Source organism: Bos javanicus, chromosome 9 (genome assembly GCF_032452875.1).
Source record: "Bos javanicus breed banteng chromosome 9, ARS-OSU_banteng_1.0, whole genome shotgun sequence".
NCBI classification, from domain to species: Eukaryota; Metazoa; Chordata; class Mammalia; order Artiodactyla; family Bovidae; genus Bos; species Bos javanicus.
This window is the reverse complement of record NC_083876.1, coordinates 28,345,440-28,372,085: the sequence shown is the minus strand read 5'-3', so window position 1 is coordinate 28,372,085 and position 26,646 is coordinate 28,345,440. Positions and strand designations below refer to the sequence as shown.

At 39.7% G+C, this 26,646-nt stretch overlaps 1 protein-coding gene across 1 annotated transcript in view; it reads left to right on the top strand.

Moving 5' to 3' along the window:
- The first annotated feature begins 1,327 nt into the window (after positions 1-1,327).
- CLVS2 (clavesin 2) overlaps positions 1,328-26,646 on the top strand; it is an 87,755-nt gene continuing 62,436 nt past the window's right edge. Inside the window, exons 1-3 of the mRNA XM_061427432.1 lie at positions 1,328-1,522; positions 1,984-2,920; positions 15,322-15,496. Coding sequence (XP_061283416.1) covers positions 2,532-2,920; positions 15,322-15,496 — 564 coding nt within the window. The 5' untranslated portion in view covers positions 1,328-1,522; positions 1,984-2,531. The remainder of the gene's footprint in view (positions 1,523-1,983; positions 2,921-15,321; positions 15,497-26,646) is intronic.

Below are 26,646 nucleotides of genomic sequence, written 5' to 3'. Positions count from 1 at the left end.
AGATGTTTTTCTGGAACTCTCTTGCTTTTTCGATGATCCAGCAGATGTTGGCAATTTGATCTCTGGTTCCTCTGCCTTTTCTAAAACCAGCTTGAACATCTGGAAGTTCACGGAGAAATGGAGTAGCCATCATGGTCACAGCCAGTGGAGCTCAGTAGATATTTGTTGCATTGAGTTAATCTGAACTCAGGACCCCATTGGACACTCTATAAGCCAAAAGTTTATAAAGTGACAGGCTCAGTAATACATGCTGTGCTTTGAAAATACAAGGCATTCATTTTTCTCAAACCCTTAGTCATCTTAACCTCATCGGTTCAATCATGATGATTCTAGTATACAGATGTATCAAACTGAGGGAACTATCAAATGCATCTCCAGAAACATGTTTTATTATGAAATGTAAGTCAAAGAGTGCCTGTTTTTCCTTCTGAAAACGGGTCCCCCCACCCCCACCCCGGCTCATTTCCATCCTCTTCCAGAGTTTGAAATATTATTCATATAAGTTCCTCCGGAGGCTTAATCATCAGCCCAATGCTGTGGAACCACTCTGGTCTTTTCTAAATTCAACATTTCTGTCAACAACAAATGCGGAAAGTACAAAATGTTTCCCTACTTCTTCCACATCAAAATTACCTCCTACAGGAACTAGAAAATGTTGTGTCGCTGAATTACCATCTACAACAGCCACTCGCCGCCGGGCAGCTCAAGGGTCTTGCACACAAAGGGTGAGAAAGGGTAGTGGGGAGGCTGCGGGGCGTCGCTACCCCGCCTGGCCCCGCGATGCCCGTCCCAAGTAGCCGGCCCGGGAGTTGGGGGACCAGGAGCGGGCTAAACTTGGGGCTCGGGATATTTGAATGCCACGGAAATTGCGGTCCTATCCAAACGAGTCAGGGCGAGAGGAGCGGAGTGCGTGCGCGAGCTGAGTGAGTGCTTACGTCGCAGCGAGATCTGTGCTGGGATAATTAGAGAGGAGTTGGGCTGAGCCGAGTCCTCTTTTAGCAGCGGCAGCCGGAGCCGCAGCAGCAGCAGCGGCCGCGGCGGCAGCCCGGAGGGGCGCGTCTGACTTCGGCCGCCCGGGCGCGCACAGTGTGAGGGCCTGGGGCCCGCAGCAGCCGCGCCCTCGGCCCCAGCGGCTCCGAGCGCACAAAGGCGGCGGCTGCCCCGCGTGGCCTCCTCCATCCAGGCGTTCGATTCTCGCTCCCTTCCTTCTCTTCTCCGGCAGGCGAGAATGGCAGGGCCGGGTGAGGACCTGGGACAGCGGTGACCCTAGCTCTGGTCTCCCCCCAACCCCCATCCCCCCACCCCTCCCGCGGGGAGAGGAAGCGCTGCTTGCCGACGATGTGGTCAGGGCTGCTCCCCAGTGCGTCTTCTGCCCGGGTCCCCGCTGCCGTCCCTCTTCTCTGCTCGCTCCATCCCACCGAGAGGAGTTGATGCTGCGATCGCCGCCGCCGCCTCCGAAGCCGCGGCTGATGGATGCCAGGGAGTGCCGCATTGCTTAGCGTCCCCGCCTCCGGGTTTGCTGGTAGGAGCCGGCTGCTCTTTCTTCTCTCTTGCTTTGGGGCATTGTAGAAAAGGTAGAGATATTTAAATTTTATCTTCCACTCCTCTTTCCCACCCTCTCTTCCCCCCAGCCTCGCTTTTGAAACGTACCTTTCCGGAGAGATAGCCCTCCCCCCACCCGCCCCCCTCCGCAGCAAGTACGTTGAAATAAAGGGCTAGAGGCAGGCAGAAGTTGGTGGGGGTGGGGTTGGGGGGGAGCCCACACGGGTGCTAACGCCACCAAAAACCCTTCTGGTGTCTTAAGAGATCACGGTGTATCCAGGAGGGGAGGAGGGAAGGTGCGCTCTCTGCAGTCGCCACCTAATTGGATCCTAATCGTTTTCAACGGAATCCCACAAATGTCTTGGAAATAGCATCTCTGAATAAGTAGGAGAAATAAGCTTCGTTCCCTTCTCTTTCTCTCTTTTTTTCCTTCTGGCAAAGACGCTCTCTCTCCCCCGCCCCGAGCTCAGCGCGCTGAAGAGCCACCTTATTATTAATCAGAATTTCCATCGTTATCCCTGGCAGGAGCATCGTTCAGTAGGGACCGCAGAAGCATCAGAGTGCTGGGGCTGAGATGTGCGTGGGGGTTGTTTTTGTTCCATCTCGGAAGAGAAGAGGACGGTACCAAGATCAGCACCCCCTGTGCAGGGTGCAATTAGGGGTGTTTTGTTAGGAGAGAGAGAGGACAAGAAGAGGGGTCCTGGGCCACCGGAGGGCCGCATCTCTTTGGAGGTAAAGGAAGAGGGAACCAGAGCGGGACGTTGTTTTTAAGGAGGGGTGGGGAAAGAAGTTCCTATCTTTCAGAGAAAAGGTGCAGGGAAGCAGGAGCAACAGGGTAGTTGATTGGACACCAAGACAAATCATTTCCTGTAAAGAAGAGGAAGCAGGCAGCAGGGAGGTCTGGAGGCTGGAGTGTGGTGGTGGCCAGGGCCAGCTTGGTGGTGGGACAGTCAGCAAGAGAGAGGCAAGGCTCAGGAACACTCAGGACAATGACTCATTTACAAGCGGGTCTCTCTCCTGAGACCCTGGAGAAAGCCCGCCTGGAGCTCAACGAGAATCCGGACACGCTGCACCAGGACATCCAGGAGGTGAGGGACATGGTCATCACTAGGCCGGACATTGGCTTTCTCCGCACAGATGATGCCTTCATCTTACGCTTCTTGCGGGCTAGGAAGTTTCATCACTTTGAGGCCTTCCGCCTCCTGGCCCAATACTTTGAGTACCGGCAGCAGAACCTGGACATGTTCAAAAGCTTCAAGGCCACTGACCCTGGCATCAAGCAGGCACTGAAGGATGGTTTCCCTGGGGGCCTGGCCAATCTGGACCACTATGGCAGGAAGATTCTAGTCCTTTTCGCTGCCAACTGGGATCAGAGCAGGTAAGTCCTAAGTGCAGTCTTGTGCTGGGTCTTCTTTTACTCTCCCATTTTCCAGAAGGTATCCTGGGCAGTGTCACCGTTTTACTGCTTTGAGGGTACTGTTTGGCTCTTGAGAAAAAGAGAAACCTGAACTAAGGCAAGAGTTTTTGGTGGCTGCCTTGAGGGGTGGCGGGGGCTTTTATTTTTACAGTTGAAACTCTTACTTCACTAGCACCCTTTTCTACTGGAGATTTAAGTATATCCTGAACCTTATTATTGTGCTGTGTAATCTAAATCATTTGGCTTCTAAATAAAGCTGCTACATTTTTCAGCTCCTGAATAAGTTTACTGTTCTGTGGAGAAATGAGTTTGAGAATAGAGACAACTTTCCCTCTTTCCTCCCTAAAGAAATTCTTTTTTTTTGTTGTTGTTGTTGTTGTTTTTCCTAAAGAAATTCTTAAGCTAGATTCATCATCACCACCCTCCTTCCCCTCCATGTCCTCCTCCTCCTTTGCATCTCTCTCTCTCTCTAGCACTGCAATTTTATTTTATTTTTTAAAGAAGAGCCTGGCATTCAACCAATATCAAGTAGCTTTATTGCTTGGGAACTTTTCTGCTTGGTGATGTGTAGATGAAGGAATAATGCGATCTATGTCACTTCAGTAAAGAGGAAGAGTTGTCCCCTCTGTTGCTGAGCGTGCTGCCGACACCGAATAGGAAGGCTGACTGGTGTGGTTGTTCTACACCTGTCACCAATCTAAAGAATGTGTTTCCTGTCTGATGTGATTTTTCATCTTTTGGAAGGAAGTGAAAAATGTTCAGATCTGTCAGTTGGTAGACTTTTTTGAGCTCTCTGTCTTTTTAATAGAGGAGAACTAATATTCTTATTTCATCTACATGACAATAGAAAATAACAGACAATGACTTCTCCTTCCTCAGTCGGGGGAATTATTTTCTTAGATTGAAAGATATAAGAAATTATAAAAGACTCTTGTTGGAAGGTAGTTTCAATTAAGTTCAAGGTTAAATAAATTTCATGAAACTTAAAAATGTTACCAGAATTATGAATAATAGGAAGCCTATTACGTTAAAACATCAGTGTATTTTTAGTTCTGTGAACCGTGATTTTTGATGCATCTGGTTAGTTTAAACCGTCTCTGAAGCAATTTTAAAAGACTTTATAGTTACTGGGAAGCCTTATAGATCTTATAGATCTCCTATGGCTTCTCAGAGTCTTGGGATCTTAGAATGCAAATTAATATTTTTAACAGGTGTTTAACTCTTCGATTGGTCTCCTATTCTCTTTAATTTTAGGTTGAGAACTACTCTAATTCCTTTTTAAATAAATAAAAAGATAAATTACTACCTGAAGAATCATAAAGCTAAGACACTCATTGAAGGATTTGGCCGTTGAGGTGAAATGAAGTTCTCTTTCTGTTACTTTGGTTATTTATAGAGATTTTACTCTGCTTTTTATCAGGTAGCAAAGTTGAAAGTCTCATGAAATGCCATCTTTGACCACAATTTCTCTTTAAAAAGGTTTTATTTCATCTAAGGAGTACATTGAAGATTTATGCAAACCAGTTATTGTGTAGATCAAAGTTGAAAAAATTTATTCAAGAAAGAATCTAATATTTCATATGTCAGTTAGGCAGGAACTTAGTTTATTGAGCTACCATGGAGTGGGAGCTGTGGAAATGGTATGTTTAAATATGTGTCAGAGTCTGTTAAAGATATCCTTAGGGAGGCAGATAGCCCTTAGAGACATAAATCTACATTAGACCTATTTTCCTTTATTTTTATAAGTGGTCTAATATTCACATTGATTTATAAACCTAATTAAGTTGAAAATCACTTGTAGTTCTCACCTATATGAGAAGGTGATTATTCTGGATTTACTAAAGAAACTATGTTTTAGTTGTCTATCTCATGCTTTCATATAAAGTATAAGTTGCTAGTAATCAAAATATCTCCCTAGAAATCTACAATGGGAGGGGACTTATTAATTGATATATAGAATTATTTCTTTAAATCAACATATGTAACATTAATGTATATGGGACATTAAAATGAAAAGCTATGTCCTGTAATAATACCTTACAGGATCTATAGACTAATAATTGTGAATTCTATTTCTAAGGTTTAAATGAATAGGTATGATCAAGTAATAGTACTTCAAGGTCAAAATGTATACACGGTATTTAGAGCTTGTCTAAAATTCAGTTGAGTTTCCTCCTCCTATATTCTTTTAAAAAAGTTCCCCCTTGCTTCTCCTTGCCTCCTGCCACCCCCATCCCAGATCTAAGTATACATATGGAGCTAGTGGTAAATAACCTACCTGCCAATGCAGAAGACATAAAAGACATGGGTTCGATCCCTTGGTCAGGAAGATCCCCTGGAGGAAGGCATGGCAATCCACTCCAGTATTGTTGCCTGGAGAATCCCATGGACAGAGGAGCCTGGAGGGCTACATACAAAGGGTCACAGAGAGTTGGACATGACTGAAGTGACTTAGCAGCAGCAGCAGCAGTGGATAAACAGCTCCATCCTCGTAGTATCTTCTGTGAAGCTTTATCATGGGGACATGTGCATAAGGACTGTCTCTGCCCTGCTCTGAAATCAGCAGGACAGCTGCCTTTCTGACAGTACCAGGGTGTCACCAGCCCTTTTCCTGCCTTCTGCCTGAATCCTTTTCCTTCCTTCACCATACATCTTCAGGGCTTATCTGACCTGACTCCGACAGAAGTTTCTGCCACCTTCCCTCGATGTTTACCTTGTGATTGTTCTGGTAGCTGGATATGCCATGTGCCGGGTTCTCTTGCTCCCCATCCCTCCCCTGTTCTGTGAGTCAGGTGTTCTCCCCTTCCTGCTCTGATCCCTCCAGCCCAAACAACCTGGGTCCCTGGAGAAGACTGCACATCTCAACATAATTCTAGCCATCTTCCTTGAGTTGTTCAGTGAGTTGTCTGGGTTTCAGTAACTTAAAAAAAAAAAACAAAACAGTTTTAGAAGAAATAGAATTGTTTTAAAGAAAGAATAGGTGGGAATTGATCAGGGTTACATAGGGAAATTCTAGAAATGAGGTAGAAGAAAATGCATCCTCCCCTTTTATTTCCAACTTCTCAAAGGGGATAAGCAAAATATTCTTTGTGAATTTTGAAAAACTTTGTAAAGACCCATGAAATAATTGATCTGTATAACAAAAAGCAAAAACAAAACTAAGCTTTGTATTATAACAGGACCTAAACTAGAGTTAATGTTCAGTATATGTTTGTTGAGTTGAATTGAATTATGCATTTTCTTTAAAAAAAGGTTTCTAAGTAGGAAGTTATCTGATATATACTTTCTCTTATATTAAATTTTTAGGACAGTTTTCTGTGCTTCTCAGGAGACTGGAGACAGTAAATACATGTGAGATGGTGACTATAAATAAAATAGTCTCTTCCTACTGCAATATAATGCAGGTCAGTTTCAGGTTATTGCAAATAACTGGACCATTTCCAAAGCCTTTACAAGAAATATGGAATTGTCGGTAAGACGAAGGTATAATATTTACAGTGTGCCCACCTAATAAAAATAAAAAGATAATCGAAATGCTGAAATGTCAAAATGACTTTCAGCGTGGTTGTGGTTCTTTTTAAAAAAACATAGAACAGGTTCAGATGATTTATTACATTTATTGAGCAGGCTATCCTTGGAAAAGATTCACATAATCTTATCTTCTTTCTTTCAAATTGTCCACCATAATTTCTGAAAGCAAAAGTAGATTCCACGAAATTAAAAGCGATTGAATTGATACCCTGCAGCACGATGATGCAGTAGTCCTCCATGCCTGACATGGTGTCTTGCTGTCCTGAGTGACAGTACCCTGCTTCACGACTCAGCAATACCTTCGCATTTCCCACCTGATTTCATCAACAGAATGTGATGATAATGTACCAAGAAGCTAGAGCAGATTACACTACCTTAAGAAACGAAGTTTGAAATGAAAGTAGATTGTGCTCTAGACCCTAGAGCGTGAGAGCAGGTATCTGAGAGGTTGAAATTCACTGGCATGTAGTGATTGGGAATGTTCATGAGTAAATTGTCTCACCCAAAACATAAAGATAACATATATTCTGATAATTGGCCTGTAATTTGTCAGTTAGCCTGCAAGTGGTATGTCACATTTGGTATGTCACATTTGTTGCTGTGGTTTAGTTGCTAAGTCATGTCTGACTCATTCCAACCCCATGAACTGCAGTGCACCAGGCTTCCCTATCCTTCACTCTCTCCCTGAGTTTGCTCAAACTTATGTCCATTGAGTTGGTGATGCCATATTTAATCCAGCAGACAACCATCGATTTGGAATCAGATTAACAACCACTAGAAAACAATTAAGTACAGTGAAGTTAATGATTCTAATATAGTGGCAATTCAGAAAGCACTGACCGTCTTGCAGCATGTTTGGCTTGTCATAATGGACATTGATTATCACTTTTAGTACTGAAAGTTTGAAAGGGCTAGAAGACTGATTGGTGAGACCATGCTAAGATCCTCTAACCTGTCCTGGAATTTGCCTGAAAAATGTGCTATTGTCAGTCTCTTTGTTCCCACAGTATGGCTTTTTCATACAAAAGAAAATATACAAATGGCCAGCTGTTTGAAGCTGTAGTTTGAATTATGATTATATTGTAATTTATTGGGCTTCCCTGGTGTCTCACATAGTAAAGAATCTGCCTGCAATGCAGGAGACCTGGGTTCGATTCCTGCATTGGGAAGATCCCCTGGAGGAGGCCGTGGCAACCCACTCTAGTATTCTTGCCTGGAGATGGACAGAGGAGCCTGGTGGGCTACAGTCCATGGAGTCCCAAAGAAAATTATTTGGCCAACCTTCAAAATGAATGAAGATTATGATGATGGTAGCTTAAATTTTTTTAAAAAATAGCCATAGACTATACATATTTGTTTTATTCTCAGCCACAAAGCTTTACTATTCTGTGAAAGTGCAATAAAATAAAATAAAATAACTAGAAATAGATTAAAATAGACAAGCAATTAACTAGATAATTACAGAGAAACACTTTTACTTGGTAATTTGCAAAAAGCAAGCCAAAAAAGAGGTTTAATTTTTTGGACTGATTTTTCAAGTCTTCCTGGCTCTGTTTACTAAAGTATTTAAATATTTCTCAACTTTTTGTTTCATGGTAGGGTCAGGATTCCTTAACTTCAATATCCTAGAGGCACTGCTGTGCTGTATTACAGCTGATTTTAAGATTGTGCTCAGTAACTCAGTTGTGCCTGACTCTTTTGTAAACCTATGGGCTTTGGCCCACCAGGCTCCTCTGTTCATTGGATACTCCATGCAGGAACACTGGAGTGATTTTCCATTTCCTGTTCCAGGGAATCTTCTCAACCCAGGGATTTGAATCCACATCTCCTGCATCTCCTGTATTGGCAAGTGGATTTTTTACCACTGAGCCACCTGGGAAGCCTGATTTTAAGATTAGGTCAATCCTAGAAATGGCAAGTATGGATTCCACGAGGTTTCTGTCTCAGCAGAGCTTCTGTATTGCTTCCTTATAGGGATGCTCTTTAAACAAATATTCTGGGAACTGCAGCTTATTTCAAAATATGCCCTTGGTTCATACCATGAAAAATGAAAGAGAAAAATTATTGTCCTGAGAAATGTTATCAAATACTGGAACAAATCTCTGAACAAAATAGGACAGTCTCTAAAAACTAGGACAATTATGCAGTAATTAGAGAAATAACCCTGAAATAACAGCAATGACCAGGAGTGCCAGACTTCACTAGGACCTTGATTGGGTCTGGCCCCAACCAGGCCGTTTTCATGTTTCAAATATGCAACTTTAAACAAAGTTGAAAAGAAGCAATGGATTTGGTGTTACTATAGTGCTCTGAATGGATGCTTCAAAAGAAATCTTTAAAGATATTTTAAAACATGAGCCAACAGTTAGTAAATTCACAAATTATCCTTAGTAAATTACTATATTTCCTCCATTCTGAGAAAAAGATTGAGCTCTTTTACACCACTGAAGGCAGGTATATATGTGTATACATATATATATATATATATAACCAGTTAATATAGTCATTAACATAGTCAGTGGCCCTCTTGATGTGAGGGAAAAGATGTCCTTGTGTGTTGGCTGGATCTTTACAACATCAAGCAAACTGTGTGAATAGTACTTAATTCAAATCAGTGTTTTAAAAAGTATACTTTTCCCCAGCATTTGCTACATACTTAGAATTTTAATAGGTGCTATTATAGAATTTAATAGGGCAAAAAAAAGACACATAACACATTTGTCCTACCATCAAGGAACTTACAGCCTCTCTGGGAAGAAAAACATGAAAAGCTAAATGACTATCAGAGAGATAGTGAGTGTTTAATGAGGATACTGCTGCTAGTGCTGAGAAGTCTGGGCAGACGCGGTAGCAGCCTGCTCTGTGTTGTGTGGAAAGAATACCACTTGTTTGGGCAATGTAATTCAACTTTTACTTTTTCATTTTAATTAATCCATTCATTTTAAAACTTTTATACAGTATGCTATATTGTAGTGTATGTCATATTTTATATATATTATATACAAAATTTTATATATATATACACACAGACACATATATATATACATGTCATATATTTTATATAACGTATATATTTTATATGTGTCAGGCACTATTCTAAGCACTTTATAAGCATTCATTTATTAAATCTTCTTCACAATCATGAGATAGGCCCTGTTAATATCCACATTTTGCAGATGAGGAAACCGAGGCACAGAGCAGCTAAGTATTTCACCCAGAACTGTACAATGAGTAAGTGAATTGGTCAAACTTGTTTTGTGTGTACAGATAGTGAACCAACATAAATCTGGGGAAAAAAACAAATATATCAAAAAAAGCAAGCTCTGATAATTAAAAAAATCCATCTATGGCTTAGAAAATCTTGATTAAACATCAGAATGTAGACAATTAGGCACAGAAAGTTAAGTTGGTAGAATAAATATTCTTAAGACAAAGACTGTACTAAGCAGCTAAGTAAACAGAGTATTTTGCCCTGAGGAAGAGTTGCCTTTCCAATGTTTGTATTTTTTTTCTAACACGACTTCATTCTGTTTTATTTCATTTTGGTGGCAGTAGGTGCACATTTTTAAACTTTTTTTTTTATCCAAAGAAAGACATTTTTCCTCTGGATGTTTCATTTCCAATTATTTTCTTGTTCTCACTCACCTATGTTTCCATAGCAGTAAATTCTGGAAAACACTCAGCAAGGCTGAGACAGCTTCATATGCCTAGTGATGATGTGATGATTTTGGATTTCATATTGCCTCCAAGGTTTGTAGACTTAGCGTTTTCCCATTCTGACTCAAGATGTCTTGATGTTTTCCTTCCGCCAAAGCCCCTTGCTGGGACCAGGCTGGAGCTGCCCTGATACCTGGCCTGGTGCCATGTTGGTATCGACTTTCTGACCCTTCTTCTGGTGTACATTATGCCACTGACACATAAAAACACAGAACAGCTATTCATCAAACTCTGTTCTAGGTCTTGGCACCGTAAGGAGTGGAGAGCTCTGTGGTGTCAGAAAAACCTAGCTTCTCATCTAGGCTTCCAGTTTTACTCTTACAGTGATTTCAGAAAAACTCTAAATTCTCTGAGACCTCCTCTGCGTCTTTATCTTCAAAATAATAGGAACTAAGCCATGCACAGAGACTTTGGGCTTATTTTGAGATTAAGATAATGCTTTTGAAATTGCTTTGGAAATCTTAAATGGTTACACAGATAGAGATATTATTATTACCACTCAGTAATATAAAGCACCTTGATGGATTCATCAACTTTAGCACCAATGATACCCCAAGGCATTAATGAAGGTAATTCTGCTCCTTTGTCTCTCCCTGTACCACCTTTCTAACACAAGTGCTTTAGACATTGGGAAATGTGGCTTAATGAAAGCTGAGGGTTGGGGGCAGCCTTAATGAAGAATTTAATAATGGCTGATTGATTTAATGACCAAGGCAAGCTGCTTGCTGTTGTGCTGCTCAATGTGATGCCAAGATGCCGGTTTTTCCATGTCAGGCTAAAGAAAGGGCTGGAGAGTAGGAAGGAAATGACCTGTTTGTGATTTGTGTTGCTCTTTGCACTGATGGTCAGCTCTAGTAGGGGATGTGACCTTGTGAACCCCAGGAGAGTAGCACAGGCCAGGAAACTCCCCAAAACCTTGCAAGGTCAGAGGCAGGAGAAGAGGCTTCCCTGCTCTTGATCACCCAGATAGTAAAAAAAAAAAAAAAAAAGGACAATTTTTTTTTTTTTTACATATTGTAGCAGCTTTGATTTAAGAGCAATGGTTTACATAGTCCCAAGTTGTAAAATCCCTTACTGGTGTCATTATTTCATCATCTCCAAGTCGATTTCGGATGCAGACTTTACCCGATGCTGCTTTGGGAAGCTCAGTTAGGAGTCAAGAGCTCCATTAACATGTTGGTTTATTGTTTATGGCTTTCTTTCAACATAGAAAGGAAGAATAGCAATGGTGGATCTACTATAATTGGGGTGTAAACCTCAAACATGAGCTTTAGAAATACTTACTGTAGTAACATCTAATTTGTGAAGTACAGCAGTTAGAAAACAGTTTTAACAAGGATAATGAAAGTCAGATTCCTGAAGACAGAAAATTCATAAAATACTCCATTTCTTCAGAAGATATTTTATGGACTTTGGCATGTAATAATGTTCTGCTTAGGAATAACCTGCTGAGCTGCTAATAGTAGTAATGTGACATGTTTGACAACAGAGGATCGGAACATCAAGAGTGGTTTTGACCTGCCCTTTGAATGCCGTTATTAATAGCTAGAGTGTTTTTTATATTTCTTCTATTAAATGTATAGTATATAACATATACTTCTAATAAAAGAAATATAAAAACACCCCAAGCTAACTGCATTCAAAGGGCAGGTCAGAAAAGAATCCACCTGCCAATGCAGTAGATGCAAGAGATGAGGGTTTGATCCCTGAGTTGGGAAGATCCCCTGGAGGAGGAAATGGCAACCCACTCCAATATACTTGCCTGAAAAATCTCATGAACAGAAGAGCCTGGAGGGCTAAGGTCCATGGGGCCGCAAAGAGTTGGACATGACTGTGTGATTGAGTGCATGCACACACACACACACACATTAATATAATTTATATAAAGATCATTTAATTCTCTTTTTGGAAGAAGATATTAAATTAAAAAAAAAAAACATTGGTTAAATATACTCTATTGATGATCCTGGGATTTACCTTATTTTATTTCCTTTCGAATAATGATATGCATGTAAGTTTTCCTCTTGATTTGACACAGTTTTTGAAAACCATACTTAAAATGTGTTATTTAAAATAAATTGCCTGTTATTTTCAGCCCTTACTGGTGTCATGGTTTATTCTTATTATATACAGTGCATCATTCTTTCAAAGCTGATTTCAAATTCAAGTTTTACTTAATGCTATTTGATATTCTTACAGGAAAATCTAAGAATGATCATAATGGGAGGAAGTTCTAAGTTGGATTGTTCTAATTTTTAATTTTTTCAACCGTTATTATTATGAATTTCAAAAATTAAAGTGAGTATTTTTTTAGAGGGGGCTCTAAGTTTTAACCAAGCTTCCTCGGTGGCTCAGATGGTAAAGAATCTGCCTGCATTACACGAGACACAGGTTTAGTCCCTGGGTTGGGAAGATCTCCTGGAGAAGGGAATGGCAACCCACTCCAGTATTCTTGCCTAGAGAATTTCAGGGACGGAGGAACCTGGTGGGCTAAAGTCTGTGACGTTGCATAGAGTCAGACATGACTGAGAAACTAACACTTTTCACTTTAAATTTTAACCAGAAATACAGTCTTGCTGCTCCAAACGTTTCAGTCTGTGTAAGTTCATAGGGGTTCTGGTCACAGTACTGTGTTAGGCCATTATATTTAAAAAGGAGATGAGCTGGCCATGAAGTGACTGATAAAGGTGTTCAGTCATTCATATTTTACAGTTTTAAAGACAGATAAGTGGCAGAGGTCTACAAAAAGTTTTATCTTATAGACTTACATAGTATTTGGGGAATGCCATATCCTTGCTACTGCTAAGTCGCTTCAGTTGTGTCCGACTCTGTACGACCCCATAGACGGCAGCCCACGAAGCTCCCCTGTCCCTGGGATTCTCCAGGCAAGAACACTGGAGTGGGTTGCCATTTCCTTCTCCAATGCATGAAACACATAGCCTGTATACTGTCCAGAGATTTAAAAATAGTCTCTTGATCTTTGCCTTTAACAGTAGCAGTAAGCTATCTAAAGATTGTCTTAACTTTTTAAGTAAAATTTACAAACAAATATTCTTTAGTTCTGATTACACCCTGCCTAGTGCACTGTGAGTGTGGTCACCACTACAGTGAAGAGTGTGCTGTGTGTGCATTCCAACAAACCCTTCTTGAACACACTGTATACTTAGCATTACTCACATGCTCTCACCTGAATCATATCTTTGACTTCCCTTCCTATTCCCCCTCCTCTCACCTGGCCGCTGCCAGTGAGTTGCTGTGAGATAGTCATAGACACTCTCATTTAAGGAACTCAGCCTCAGAATGATAAGTCATTGACTTGTCCAGGGCCACACAGCTAATGAGGAACAATGAAGAGATTCCATCTTGAAGTCTTCTGACACCAGGCCCTTTGCTTGATTAATGCTGGGACCCTAAAGAGATTCTATTCCAAACTACTGATATTACAGATGAGGAAATGAAGCCCAGAAAAAGTGAGAAATTGCCTGAGGTTTCACTGTTAATTTTTCCTTCCTTTCTGAACTACTACGCTTTCTCCCTTCTCCTCCAAATGTTTTTAGAAGTAAAAATAGAACTGCTCCCTCACATGTGCTCATTGTCTCAGACATCTTCCTGATGAGCCCATCACTTCCACTAAATCCCAATGATTTCAACTCCCAATCCACCCCCCCCACCACATCCCACCTCTCCCCTGATATCAGGATCTCTTTCTCTAGCTTTTCCTGGACACCTCCACCTGAATGAGCAAAAAAGTAAACTTGAAAGCAGGGTGCTAAAAAAGGAAAATTGTTAATATCTTCCATAAATGTACTAATTTCTCTTGAAATGCAGGGATTCCCTCTTAGAACAATTACCTCGTTTTCCTCTCAGCTCTGATTGCATTACCTCCTTCACTTCTGTGAACATGGGATTGATATGCTTTTGGTTCTGGAATTTTCAATTTTGAGCTTTCTCCTGAGTTTGAAATTTACTTTCTCAGATGTTTACTTGATATATCTTCCTGGGTATACTACCCGTTTCTCAAATACAAGCTATTCTATTCCAAATTCTACATTTCCAGCCATCCTTAACAGCATCCTTTTTTTTGCATTATTGATTTTGATGAAAGATTTTACCATTTGATAAATGGTAAAACCTGAAGTACCATTTACTTTAGATAGCTTACTGGTACTGTCAAAGGCAAGGATCTGAAACTAGAATCTGTGTCATCTTTTACTTTTCCCTCAATCTTAGCCCCACATCTAATTAAGTATTAAATTTTCACAAGTTTACTTCAAACATACTTGTCAAATTTGGCTTCTTTTCTTCTTACTTCCACTGCCTTTGTTGAGACAATGCTGTCGTGTACAATTAGTGTCTTTGCACTCGAGCTCTGTTTTACAAGAAAGGAAGAGCATTTATTGGATTTTTACAGTGTGTCAGGGACTGTGCTAAGCTGCAAGGTAGAAAAAGATAAAGACTCAACTCCTGAATGTGGGTGGCCTGTGTAGTAACAGGCAGATACATTTTCCCTTTTACTTTCATTGATTTTACTGATTTTCCTTTCTTTCTACCCATCCCACCTTTCCTTTTTTCTTTTCTTTTATCTTTATGATATAAACTCAGTCCAAGTAATTAAAAATCGGTTGACACTTTCAACCACAACTGTTTACACATGGTGTTGTTTATTGATGAAACTCCTTCAAATCTCATTCTCAAATTTTCCACATGTGAAGATATGAAATGTCAGTACTTTTAAAAGCATTCCTGAACTATTTAAAAGTACCATGCCTAGTTTTTAGGGAATAGTACATTTGCTGAAAATGAGATTTTGTAAGGTTATAAGAAGGCCTGCAAAGAAAGGAAATGATTATAAAATATGAAACAAACTAGAATTTTCAAAAGCATTGGAATTTGTTTTGGTAGAATGCATGTTAAGTTCTAATATGTCCCCTGAGTATAGTGAATAAAGTAAACTTCATCTTAGAAGATTTGTAAACAAAATATTTTCCTTAAGCTTTCTGAGGTATTTTAAAGGCAATTTTTTGTATGCTAAAGACATTCCATAGTTTCTACAAATGGTCATTCTACATTCTACAAATGTCAGATTTAATGCAGTACTTTTCTGTTGCTGATAGGTACACGCTGGTGGATATTTTGCGTGCCATCTTACTTTCTTTAGAAGCCATGATTGAAGATCCTGAGCTTCAGGTGAATGGATTTGTTTTGATCATAGACTGGAGTAACTTCACCTTCAAGCAAGCTTCTAAACTGACACCAAGCATGCTGCGCTTGGCTATCGAAGGCCTTCAGGTAATGATTTACAGATTGCCGAGTTTCTCAGTCTCCCGTGTTTGGCTTATCTCTAGTAGAGTAACAGGATGTCTTACTTAAATAATAATAATAATTAAAAAACAGTTTTTAAGCACAAACACTGAAACACTAACAAGATAAAGGATCATAGAAGAAAAGCTAGAAGATGTGGGCCTTTCAATGAAGGGAATTTTGTGGTACTTGGCAAAGCCCTCACTATGTCTAAACGTTAAGTGGATGATGAGCTGAGATTTTTATCTCAGCTCATCAGAACGAAATCTGGACTTTAATTATTAGCTATTTAGGTTTTTGTTTCCCTTTCTTTTTCTGTGTATAGTTGTTAATCAGCTAAATGTTTGCTTCATTATTACGTTTAACCTGGTGAATTTGGGGGATGATTAGCAATATCTTCATGTGGTCCGACAACTGTTGGAAAGCCAGTCAATCAATATGTATTTTCATGCCTAAGATGTGGAATCACTGTTTTGAATTACTTCTTTAGACTTAATTTGGATTTTTGTTACTCTTTTTTTGTGGAGGGGCCATCATGTGGAATTGACATAGGAATGGTGTGTCTTCCAGTGAATGACATTTACCTGGTTGCAGATTATGAAATAGAAAATCAATTATTATTTAGTGGCATGTTATAAAGCTAATATTGAAAATTTCTTTTTAGCTTTTAGGATGTCCTTCTTCTACTCTCTGCTGTCTGCTACTTTATATATAATATTTATGGAATAAAATTTAAATTCTTAAAAAGATTTGCAAATTAATTCTTAAGTGATGTTATTCAGTAATTATTCTTAGTGTGTTCAACGTGCATTTTAGAATTTTGAAGCAGTTAAATTTTTGTAACTTTTACCAATGAAAATATCATAAAATAACTAATTTTATCTTTGTCATTCATTAGGCCAGGATGTTAGTTCTCTTTAAGTCAAATAACTAAAATTATCTAGAGCTTTCAGTTCAGTTCAATTCAGTTGCTCAGTCGTGTCCAACTCTTTGCAACCCCATGAACTGCAGCACACCAGGCCTCCCTGTCCATCACCAACTCCTGGAGTTTACTTAAACTCATGTCCATTGAGTCGGTGATGCCATCTAGCCATCTCATCCTCTGTCATCCCTTCTCCTCCTTCATTCTTCATAATAATTTCTGACTGTGTCTAAAGGCACCTAAAGTGATGGATGATGACCCCCTAAAATAGGGTCACTTTTCCAAGCAGCAGGGCGTCCTAACCAAATTGAATTCACAGTTTGGGTTTTGCCTCTGGAGTGAATAAAAAACTGATTTTTTTATATGAATATGTTTTTCCTGATGCAGGCTTCTTGACTTGCTCGTGGTGAGTCAGCCTTGCTGCTACCTTATCTTGAACAACATTTCCTTTTTAACTCCATAGAGATAGTTAATATGAGTTGGAGAGAGGGCAACACTTGGAAATGTATATATCAGGTAGAATCAGTCCTAATTCTGCCCTATTGCCAGCAGCATGTAAAGTGTTCTTCACAGAAAAAATTAGTTACCGCCAGCATATTGCTTAACACAGAATGGTAACTTAGCCCTTGATTATTGTGATTCCAGTTTCACTGGCAAGAAGCATAGGCTAGCCTTCAGCACATGAAGAACTGGAAAACATATTATTTCCAAAAGATTGAAAAAAATCACCTCAAGGATAGGCCTAGTATCTTGCTATTTACTAATTTACACACTTTACGGAGTCATTTAATAGTAATAAGTCACCACTGGAGAAAAAAACATGCTTGGGAGCTTGTACATATTTGGGAGCTTCCCATGACTCATGGCCCCAATTAGGACTTTTTAAGTGCTGAGAGTCAGCACAGCAAGAGCTACAGTCAGATTCAACGTCTGTGCTTGTGTCAGAGAGGGAAATGGTCCCCTCTCCCTGCAGGGATCTCTACTGAACTTCTTTGTCTCTATCCACCATCACTCTCCCAATTCCCTTTCCTTGCTACCAGGACCCAGACTGCATAAGCAGGCTTGATTCCTCCTGGTTGCTGATTGGGAAGCCACTTAAAAGAAGGGAACTCCTCCATGGGAATAAATTTGACGTGTTACTACTTTTAAACTCAGTTTTTCCTTGGTTCAAATTAATTTCTTTTTAGTTTAATCTTTTTTTTTGGCTGCGCTGGGTCTTCATTGCTGCATGCGGGCTTTCACTACTTGTGGTGAGCCGGGGGCTATTCTTCACTGTGGTAGCTTCTCCTCAGATTGATTTTAAATGCTCCATATCTATATCTGTGTCTGTGTCTATATTGGTATCTGTAAACAATGGTGATTCTGAATAGGAATGTAAGATGTGCTAAAAATGTTCCATTGTGACATGTGCGCTTTCATATTCAGTTTTACATACGAAAGTAACATTTTCTGACTTTTCTAATTAAGACTGTTTTATTTTACATTTACTATGTGAGAAATACTATTGTATAATGAGACATGTTTCATGCAGAGCTTGAATAAACTTCTGAGATAAAGTAAGATCATAAAATATTTGAAGTAAAGATACATATACACAATTTTTGATTGTTAAACACGATTAACACTATCACTAAGATCCTCACCACCACTACAATAATAAACCCCTTCCGATTAACCCAATCAGAGAAATTAAGAGGTAAAACTATTTTTAATAACTCAGTGATCATTTATATCATGCTATCATCCTGCTATAATATTGTTACTTTTACTTGTTGTTTAGTTGCTAAGTCATGTCCAGCTCTTTTGTGACCCCCCATGGACTGTAACCCACCAGGCTCCTCTGTTCATGGGGTTCCCAAGCAAGAATACTGGAGTGAGTTGTCATTTTCTTCTCCAGGGGAATTTCCTGAAACAGGGATCAAATGTCTCCTACATTGCAGGTAGGACCGCCTGGAACACCTACTTTATCAAGCATAAAATATATCCTGGAATTGAACCCAAAGTAAGAAAAGCTATCAGTGGGTCTAATGCCAGGGAGGAAACTTGTTTTAATGATGTATATTATTAATGAGATGTTGCTATGTTTTGAAGAGGGCCTATCTCTCACCCTTTTGAGGGGACTATGTAACCTGTCTACCCTCACCAATTCCCTTTTTTCTCAAGTATTTTGAGTGACTCAACTGGAGATAGCACCTTATACTTTGGATAAAATATGTAGGCTATTGCTATAATATCCACCCCTGTTCACAGTACAAGGCTATAGAGGCAGACAGACCTGGATTTGGATGGCAGCCCTGCCACATATCAAATATTTGAGCAAATTACTTAACTTGTTTGGATGTCAGTCTATTCATTTATACTAATTTTAAAGTATTAAATTAGAAGTGATACATCTTGCACCTAGCAGGTGATATTAATGATCAAAGTAATTGACGTGGATAAGCTCATTTTTCAAGTGGCATTTTTTTCTGGATGTGTGCTGATTTTCTCACAATTCAGTGACTACCTTGACTGTGAAGACTTAAAGATGATTGACTTTGGGAATCTGAAAAATATCATACTTTGTCTTAAATGCTCAGATTATAGATGCTCAGATTACATTTTTAAAAAATCGCTTCACTTTGTGGTTAAATAGCATCTAGATATTTTCATAGCAGGTGCCAAATAATATATTTTTTCTTGTTGAAAGCCAGGCAAAAAATGAGGTTTTTTTCACCTGGTAAAAATTAATCTTTGTTTCTTTAGCCAGAAGCTCCAGCACAGTTGGAATGGTGGTGATTGTAGAGATAATTTTGGCCTTAAGGGATGAACAAGAGTTTGCTAAGTGGGTAAGGGCAGGAAGAACAGTTTGGACAAGGAAACTTTAGGGAGGTAATTTGAACAAAATGAAAGTGAAGTCACTCAGTCGTGTCCAAAACTCTTTGTGACCCCATAGACTATAGCCTACCAGGCTCCTCTGTCCATGGGATTTTCCAGGCAATAGTACTGGAGTGGATTGCCATTTCCTTCTCCAGGGGATCTTCCCAACCCAGGGCTCGAACCCCGGTCTCCCACACTGTAGACAGATGCTTTACCGTCTGAGCCACCAGGGCTTACCTCGTGGCTCAGCTATAAAGAATTCTCCTGCTAATGCAGGAGGTGCAGGTTTGATCCTTGGGTCAGGATGATTCCTTGGACAAAGAAATGGCAACCCACTCCAGTATTCTTGCCTGGGGAATCCCATGGACAGAGGAGCCTGGTGGGGTACAAGCCATGGGGGTTGCAAAAAAGTCAAACATGACTTAGCAACTAAACAACAACAACAGCAGTTATAAAGGATTGAAAGTATGTGGTAAGTCTGATTTGATGTAGCTAGAGTGAGAAATGAAACGAGTGACCAGAGATGATCTGCGAAAGACAGGCAGAGACCTGGCTCTTTGGACTGGAGGAAGGCATGTTTTGTGGTTTGACCTGTGTTCTCCAGACATGGGGACATTCGGGAAAGAAAAGTGACCTGGTCATCCTTCTGCTTTGGAAAGATCTGGTGAGTAGAAGAAATGACCAGGATCAAAGGAGGAAGGGTTAGATATAGAGAACCCCCAAGCTACCCTCAGTTCAGTTCAGTTCAGTTCAGTCGCTCAGTCATGTCTGACTCTTTGCGACCCCATGAATCGCGGCACGCCAGGCCTCCCTGTCCATCACCATATCCCAGAGTTCATTCAGACTCACGTCCATCGAGTCAGTGATGCCATCCAGCCATCTCATCCTCTGTCATCCCCTTCTCCTCCTGCCCTCAATCCCTCCCAGCATCAGAGTCTTTTCCAGTGAGTCAACTCTTCACATGAGGTGGCCAAAGTACTGGAGTTTCAGCTTCAGCATCATTCCTTCCAAAGAAATCCCAGGGTTGATCTCCTTCAGAATGGACTGGTTGGATCTCCTTGCAGTCCAAGGGACTCTCAAGAGTCTTCTTCAACACCACAGTTCAAAAGCATCAATTCTTCGGCACTTAGCCTTCTTCACAGTCCAACTCTCACATCCATACATGACCACTGGAAAAACCATAGCCTTCACTAGACGGACTTTTGTTGGCAAAGTAATGTCTCTGCTTTTCAATATGCTATCTAGGTTGGTCATAACTTTCCTTCCAAAGAGTAAGCGTCTTTTAATTTCATGGCTGCAGTCACCATCTGCAGTGATTTTGGAGCCCAGAAAAATAAAGTCTGACACTGTTTCCACTGTTTCCCCATCTATTTCCCATGAAGTGATGGGACCAGATGCCATGATCTTCATTTTCTGAATGTTGAGCTTTAAGCCAAATTTTTCACTCTCCTCTTTCACTTTCATCAAGAGGCCTTTTAGTTCCTCTTCACTTTCTGCCATAAGGGTGGTGTCATCTGCATATCTAGAGGTAGTTATATTGGTCCCATTTTATAGGACAGATAATGAAACTTCAGGGAGTTTAAGACACCTACCTAAATTTTTTCAACAGATATCAAGGCTTGAGTCCAGGTTGTCTGGATTCCAAAGAATGAATATCTTCTGTGAATCTTGTTGTTCCTGTTGTTTAAACATTAAAAAAAATTATACAAATTTCCATTCACAGTTAGTATAAAATATCGCACATATTCCTTGTTATGTATAATACATCCTTGAGCTTCTTTTACATCCAATAGGTTGTGCCTCCCATTCCCTGTTGATGTTTCTGTTGTTTCCGAGACTGCGCCTAAGAAAACATGGGTCAGCTCAGGTTAGGGTAACTTCCCTCCCCATGCCAAAAACCCTCACATTTTCGTACAGGTGAAATTGCTTTATCGGGATAGTACAGTACTAAAATAGTCACAATGGCTGACCTTGCACTTTTTTGAAACCAAGTGGCAGAACTATTTTCTTCTTCCCAGTGAGTGGTCTCCTTGAGTGCTACAAGCCTCCCATTTCCCTGTGATGAAGGACAAGGGCAAGGCACTTTTCTGATAGCAAAGAAAACTTTTATCCTCCAACCACAAATTGGTAAGCCACTCATTATATCGATTCAAGGCAACTCTGTAGGCTTTCTTTCTGCAGATTCTTCAAACATTTTTTTCCAAATGAAAGGCATAAAGCATTTTTTTACCAACATAGTGCTCCTTGATAGATAAGGAGGCAGCATCAGATATGTTTTGTGGAAATAAAGAATTCAGGCTTTTTTTTTGGGAAAGAAACGAGAAAGAGAAAATTGTCTGCACCTTACATGACGTTAATTGATTAAGGTAGTCATAGTAACAAGAAGCATCCTAGAACAATCAATAGAAGATTAAGTGGATGTGACTTGTTGACGCTAAGATATCTGCCTGGGAGGCCAATTAAAACATGAAATATTTGGAAATACCTGGAACAGCTGAAATTGAATTTATAATGAAGTGGTATGCTTTTAATATTTTTTGGTTGCTATTGCTCTGTTTTAATTTTTTCTTATAAAATATTATAGTTGTTAAAACTCTTGGGTAATGAAAGACTCACTCTCTTGTGAATCCTTAATCTCTCATTTGTGAGTTTTAAAAAACATATCCTGACTCTGTTGTTTGTTGCCTTTTTGGATGCATTTATCTGCTATTTCCCCTTAGCTCTGTCCTGCTGAGTCTCTGTGCTTTTGCTTTCACAATTTCACAGGAATCCCCAAACTCCATCTGCTAAACAGTACATAATGTAGTCAGGACGTGGCTTGCTGGCAAGGGGTTTGGCTCTAACAAGGAATTGAATAGCTCTTTGAATTGCTACATAAGACTCAGATGTAGGGCTGTCACAAAGTGCCTAAATCAGTGCCAAATTTTGTAAGAACCCTTAATAAATGGGACTTGTGAAAGAATAAAGAATATGTAATCAATTCACAGCACTTAGTGCTGGCCCTTTCTTTTGACTCAAGGGTCCAGTGTTACTAACAGCCACCAATCTGCTAGCTCTGAGAGCTCTGGTCATTCATGTAGAAGGCTGAAAGTGCTGCCACTACAAATTCTGGCTCTAACTGTTTGGAAGCCCAGTCCTACCTAGGGGATCTTGCCAATAGCAGGGGCCATGCAAATGACTTGAAATATCCCTATCCAAGGCCAGCGGGTGAAGAGCTCCATTAACTTCAGTCTTGCATTGGATTATTTAGTCTTCCCGATCTTACCCACAATTCCCGCTAGCTTTGAAATTGTACGTGTGTATGTGTTTGTGTGTGTGTCTGTATGTAGGACGGTTATGAGAGAATATTAAAAAGGAAGTCAGTGAGATCTTGAGTAAATTAGGCTTTCATAATAAAACAAAAGGCCTCTGCTTTGCAACTGTTTTTTGCAATGGTTGTTAACCTGCCAATAGTTTTCATGCTTATTAACTTTGGACAATAGCAGAAACCTCTTGCATGCAAGCTACCTTGTAAATTTAAGGCAGCGTGATGGTGCATTGATGGGAGAGGTCTGAAACAATAGCTATCTTTTTGAAAATGAACACACGGCCTCATGAACTGTATTCATTCAGACAGCCTGGAGGTGGGAGCGTTTATTTCCACATTTTGTATGCACAGGCAGAACCATATTGAGAAACAGTGACAAGGGCAGTGTATAAAAAAAGTGACATTTTGTGCATCACATGCTTCGCTGTCTGAGCTAAGTGTGCTTCCTTTCAGTTGTTTCTTAACCTAAAACCAAATAAGTGAAAACTCTAAAGTTACTTTATTTCATGGTGTGATAATGTGGTTTGGTTGAGAGGTTTAGTCCCCAGAAGAAGAATGTTGAAATCTTTTTAAAAGCTGACCATAGGCTTGTAAAAGCTATATATAATATTTAGTTCAGCAAGGAGGCTAAGGATTATATAATCTTTGCTAACAGGCTAAGTTAATTCTATGTACCTATATACACATACATCACATTTATGTGCCTATATACATGTATATCTGCATATATATCACAATTTTTTCCTTGCATTAAAACTGCTGTTTTTTTATATTAGCAGTTAAATCTATTTAAAATGTCTAGTTATAGGAAGTAGCTGTCAACCTTGACAAAAGAAGAGATGATTACTCTAAATTTACTTAACATACACTTACTGAATTGAAGTAGAGAATATCAATAAGTATCAATAAAATTTAATACCTCTACACTTTCAGCCACTGAAAAGGAGACTAGTTACCATTGTGTTTCAAATAGTCAAATAATTTAAGCAATAAAAGGGAAGGAAGCAAATAATCTTTCTGTTTGAGTCATTGAAATAATGATAAATGGATAGAAAGTAATTATCTAGAAAGAAAAACTGAACAAGTCATATGAGTTATTCTGCATTTCATTTTATTGGCTGTGTTTAGACAAGTCCTTAACTGGAGAACAAAGAAGATGAGTAACTGCAAGTTCTTTCTTATTCTTTTTATTAGCAATGTAAATGTATCTTGATATATTCTTCTCTCCCAGTAGAACTACATTTTTTTTTCACTCTCTTCAAAGCAAAGTGGCAAAATGTGAATGTTCATGTATCTTCAAAAAAATAGTTTAGCTGCAACCTTAAAAAAGAAAGAAATCCTGCCATTTGCAACAATATGGATGAACCTTGAGAACATCATGCTAAGTGAAGTAAACCAGGTACAGAAAGACAAGGACTACATGATCTCATTTATATGTGGGATCTAAAAAGTCAAATTCATAGTTAACAGGGAGGAGAATGGTGGTTACCAAGGGCTAGGAGGTGGGGTGGAGAAGGCAATGGCACCCCACTCCAGTACTCTTGCCTGGAAAATCCCATGGACGGAGGAGCCTGGTAGGCTGCAGTCCGTGGGGTTGCTAAGAGTTGGACACAACTGAGTGACTTCACTTTCACTTTCCACTTTCATGTGTTGGAGAAGGAAATGGCAACCCACTCCAGTGTTCTTGTCTGGAGAATCCCAGGGACGGGGGACCCTGGTGAGCTGCCATCTATGGGGTCGCACAGAGTCGGACACGACTGAAGCGGCTTGGCAGCAGCAGCAGGAGGTGGGGGGAATAGGAAGATACTGGTCAAAGGTACAACATTTCAGTTATAAGATAAATAAATCCCAGAGGCCTAATGGTAGCATGGTGACTATAATTAATAATAAAGTGTTGTATACTTGAAATTTGCTAAGAGAGTAGATCTCAAATGTTTTTTATCACACATACATAAAGAAAGGTTATTATGTGAGGTGACTGATTTGTTAGCCTGTTTGTGGAATACCACATCATGCTGTGTGCTTTAAATATATTCAGTTTTTGTCAATCATCTTAGTAAAACTGAAAAGAAAATTGGTTTAAGACCCATGTGCCATCAGATTTCCCATGGATGTTAATAAAATTGACATGCTTATCTCTCAAATGCTTAGTCATTTCCCCTTCATAAATGTAACCTCCTGGATTCTAAATCAAAACCTTTAAAAATCACAGATTAAGGTGTCATTTTTGTTTTCTTAAGTTTTAAAATTCTAGTACCATGTTGCCAGAATTTGGGAGGTGAGCAGTTCTTCTGTTCCATCCATGAAGAGCAGTCTTGTTATATTCTCAAGATTGATCTGGAAATTAAAATACTCTTTTATTCTTCACATCAGAGCTTCCCTGAGAGCTCAGTTGGTAAAGAATCTGCCTGCAATGCAAGAGACCCGAGTTTGATTCCTAGGTTGGGAAGATCCCCTGGAGAAGGGATAGGCTACCCACTCCAGTATTCTTGGGCTTCCCTTGTGGCTCAGCTGGTAAAGAATCTGCCCGCAATGTGGGAGACCTGGGCTTGATCCCTGGGTTAGGAAGATCCCCTGGGGAAGGAAAAGGCTACCCATTCCAGTATTCTGGCCTGGAGAATGCCATGGGCTGTACAGTCCATGGGATCTCAAAGAGTTGGACATGACTGAGTGACTTTCATTTTATTCTTCATTATAACCATTCTGAGGATTTGTTTTTAATGGTCTTAATTTTCTTCAGTTTCTGCAATTGGAGAAGTCATAATAAACTCATAAGAGGAATGTGTCCTTGTGTTTATCCTGGGCTAATATTTCATGCACAGTGAGTTATAGTGTGTTTTTATGACTTCAAGTCAACTGCAAGGCTTCAATCATTGGAATTTTAAGATGTGGGTGACTGTGAGGTAATTACAAAAGATAGTAATAGCTGCTGTAACACACAAACATGTGTGCATTGGCTTAGCCATCTCATGGTGAAGTCAAATAGAGTCTTTGATCCATGTATGTTGCTTTCCCTACTGAGTCAGTAACCCATGTTCCTTCCACCTTGTTACCCTGCTGTTTTCTATGTGTGGTTTCTCAGGTCACTTTGTTCCGTTTCATTACATTTCCCTATAAGGTGAAAAAGCATGGAGAAACACATATGATAACATTTCTATGGGCCAAAGCTGAAAACAGTGTACATTGCTTTATTTGAATTCTATTGGCTAGAAAACCTGGTCAAGTTGACATGCATAACTCGAAAGGAGGTGAAGAAATGTAGCTTGAGATCCTCCTAGGAAGAGGGGTGGTGGACACCTCGTTGCAAGGCTGGTTCCCTAAAATGGCTTTGATGACTCTTCTGTCAGCTCTTTATAGCATGTTTGCTTATGTCCTCTGAAAGGAAGAGGTGATAGTTAGTGTTTCAAGAAAGTTTAATTCCAACATTCAAGCTCAAAGGAGTAAATGCAGTTTTCCTACAATTCATGCACTTATTGGAATCTCTGTACCCAGCTAGTTTTGCCTAGGTAGGGGTGCTGGCAATCTCTATGCACCTGTATCACTTAGCTGTATCCCTGTTACAAAGGTAGCACAGGTGTGATTCAATCAGTTCAGTGCCCCTAAGATCCTGATTTTAAAAGGAGAAAAAAGGCAAATCATTCCTCTAGGGTCTCAAGACTGCATGTAAGATGACTATAGTGATACTTTTGTTTTACCTTGGAAGTTAGGAAGCCTCTGAATTGGGGATTTGATTTTCATAAAGTGAGAACATGATTTTTTAAATAACTTGAGATTACTTTGAGAAACTCTGTGAAAAGACTATTAGCTGTTGAAACACTGAGAAGATTTCACTCTAAAGTCTTATTATATAGACTGAAAGACTAAAATCAGTGTCAGACTTTAAGATGTAGAGTCCACCAACTTTTACCATTTTGTCAATATCTATTAAATGCTTTAAAAACCAGTTGAAGTTTTACTTATTGTTGAGTCATCTAGTCAAAACATGCAAAAACGTCAATATAATTTTAGCACATAAATTAACAAAGTAAAATTATATTATCAGTACTTAGT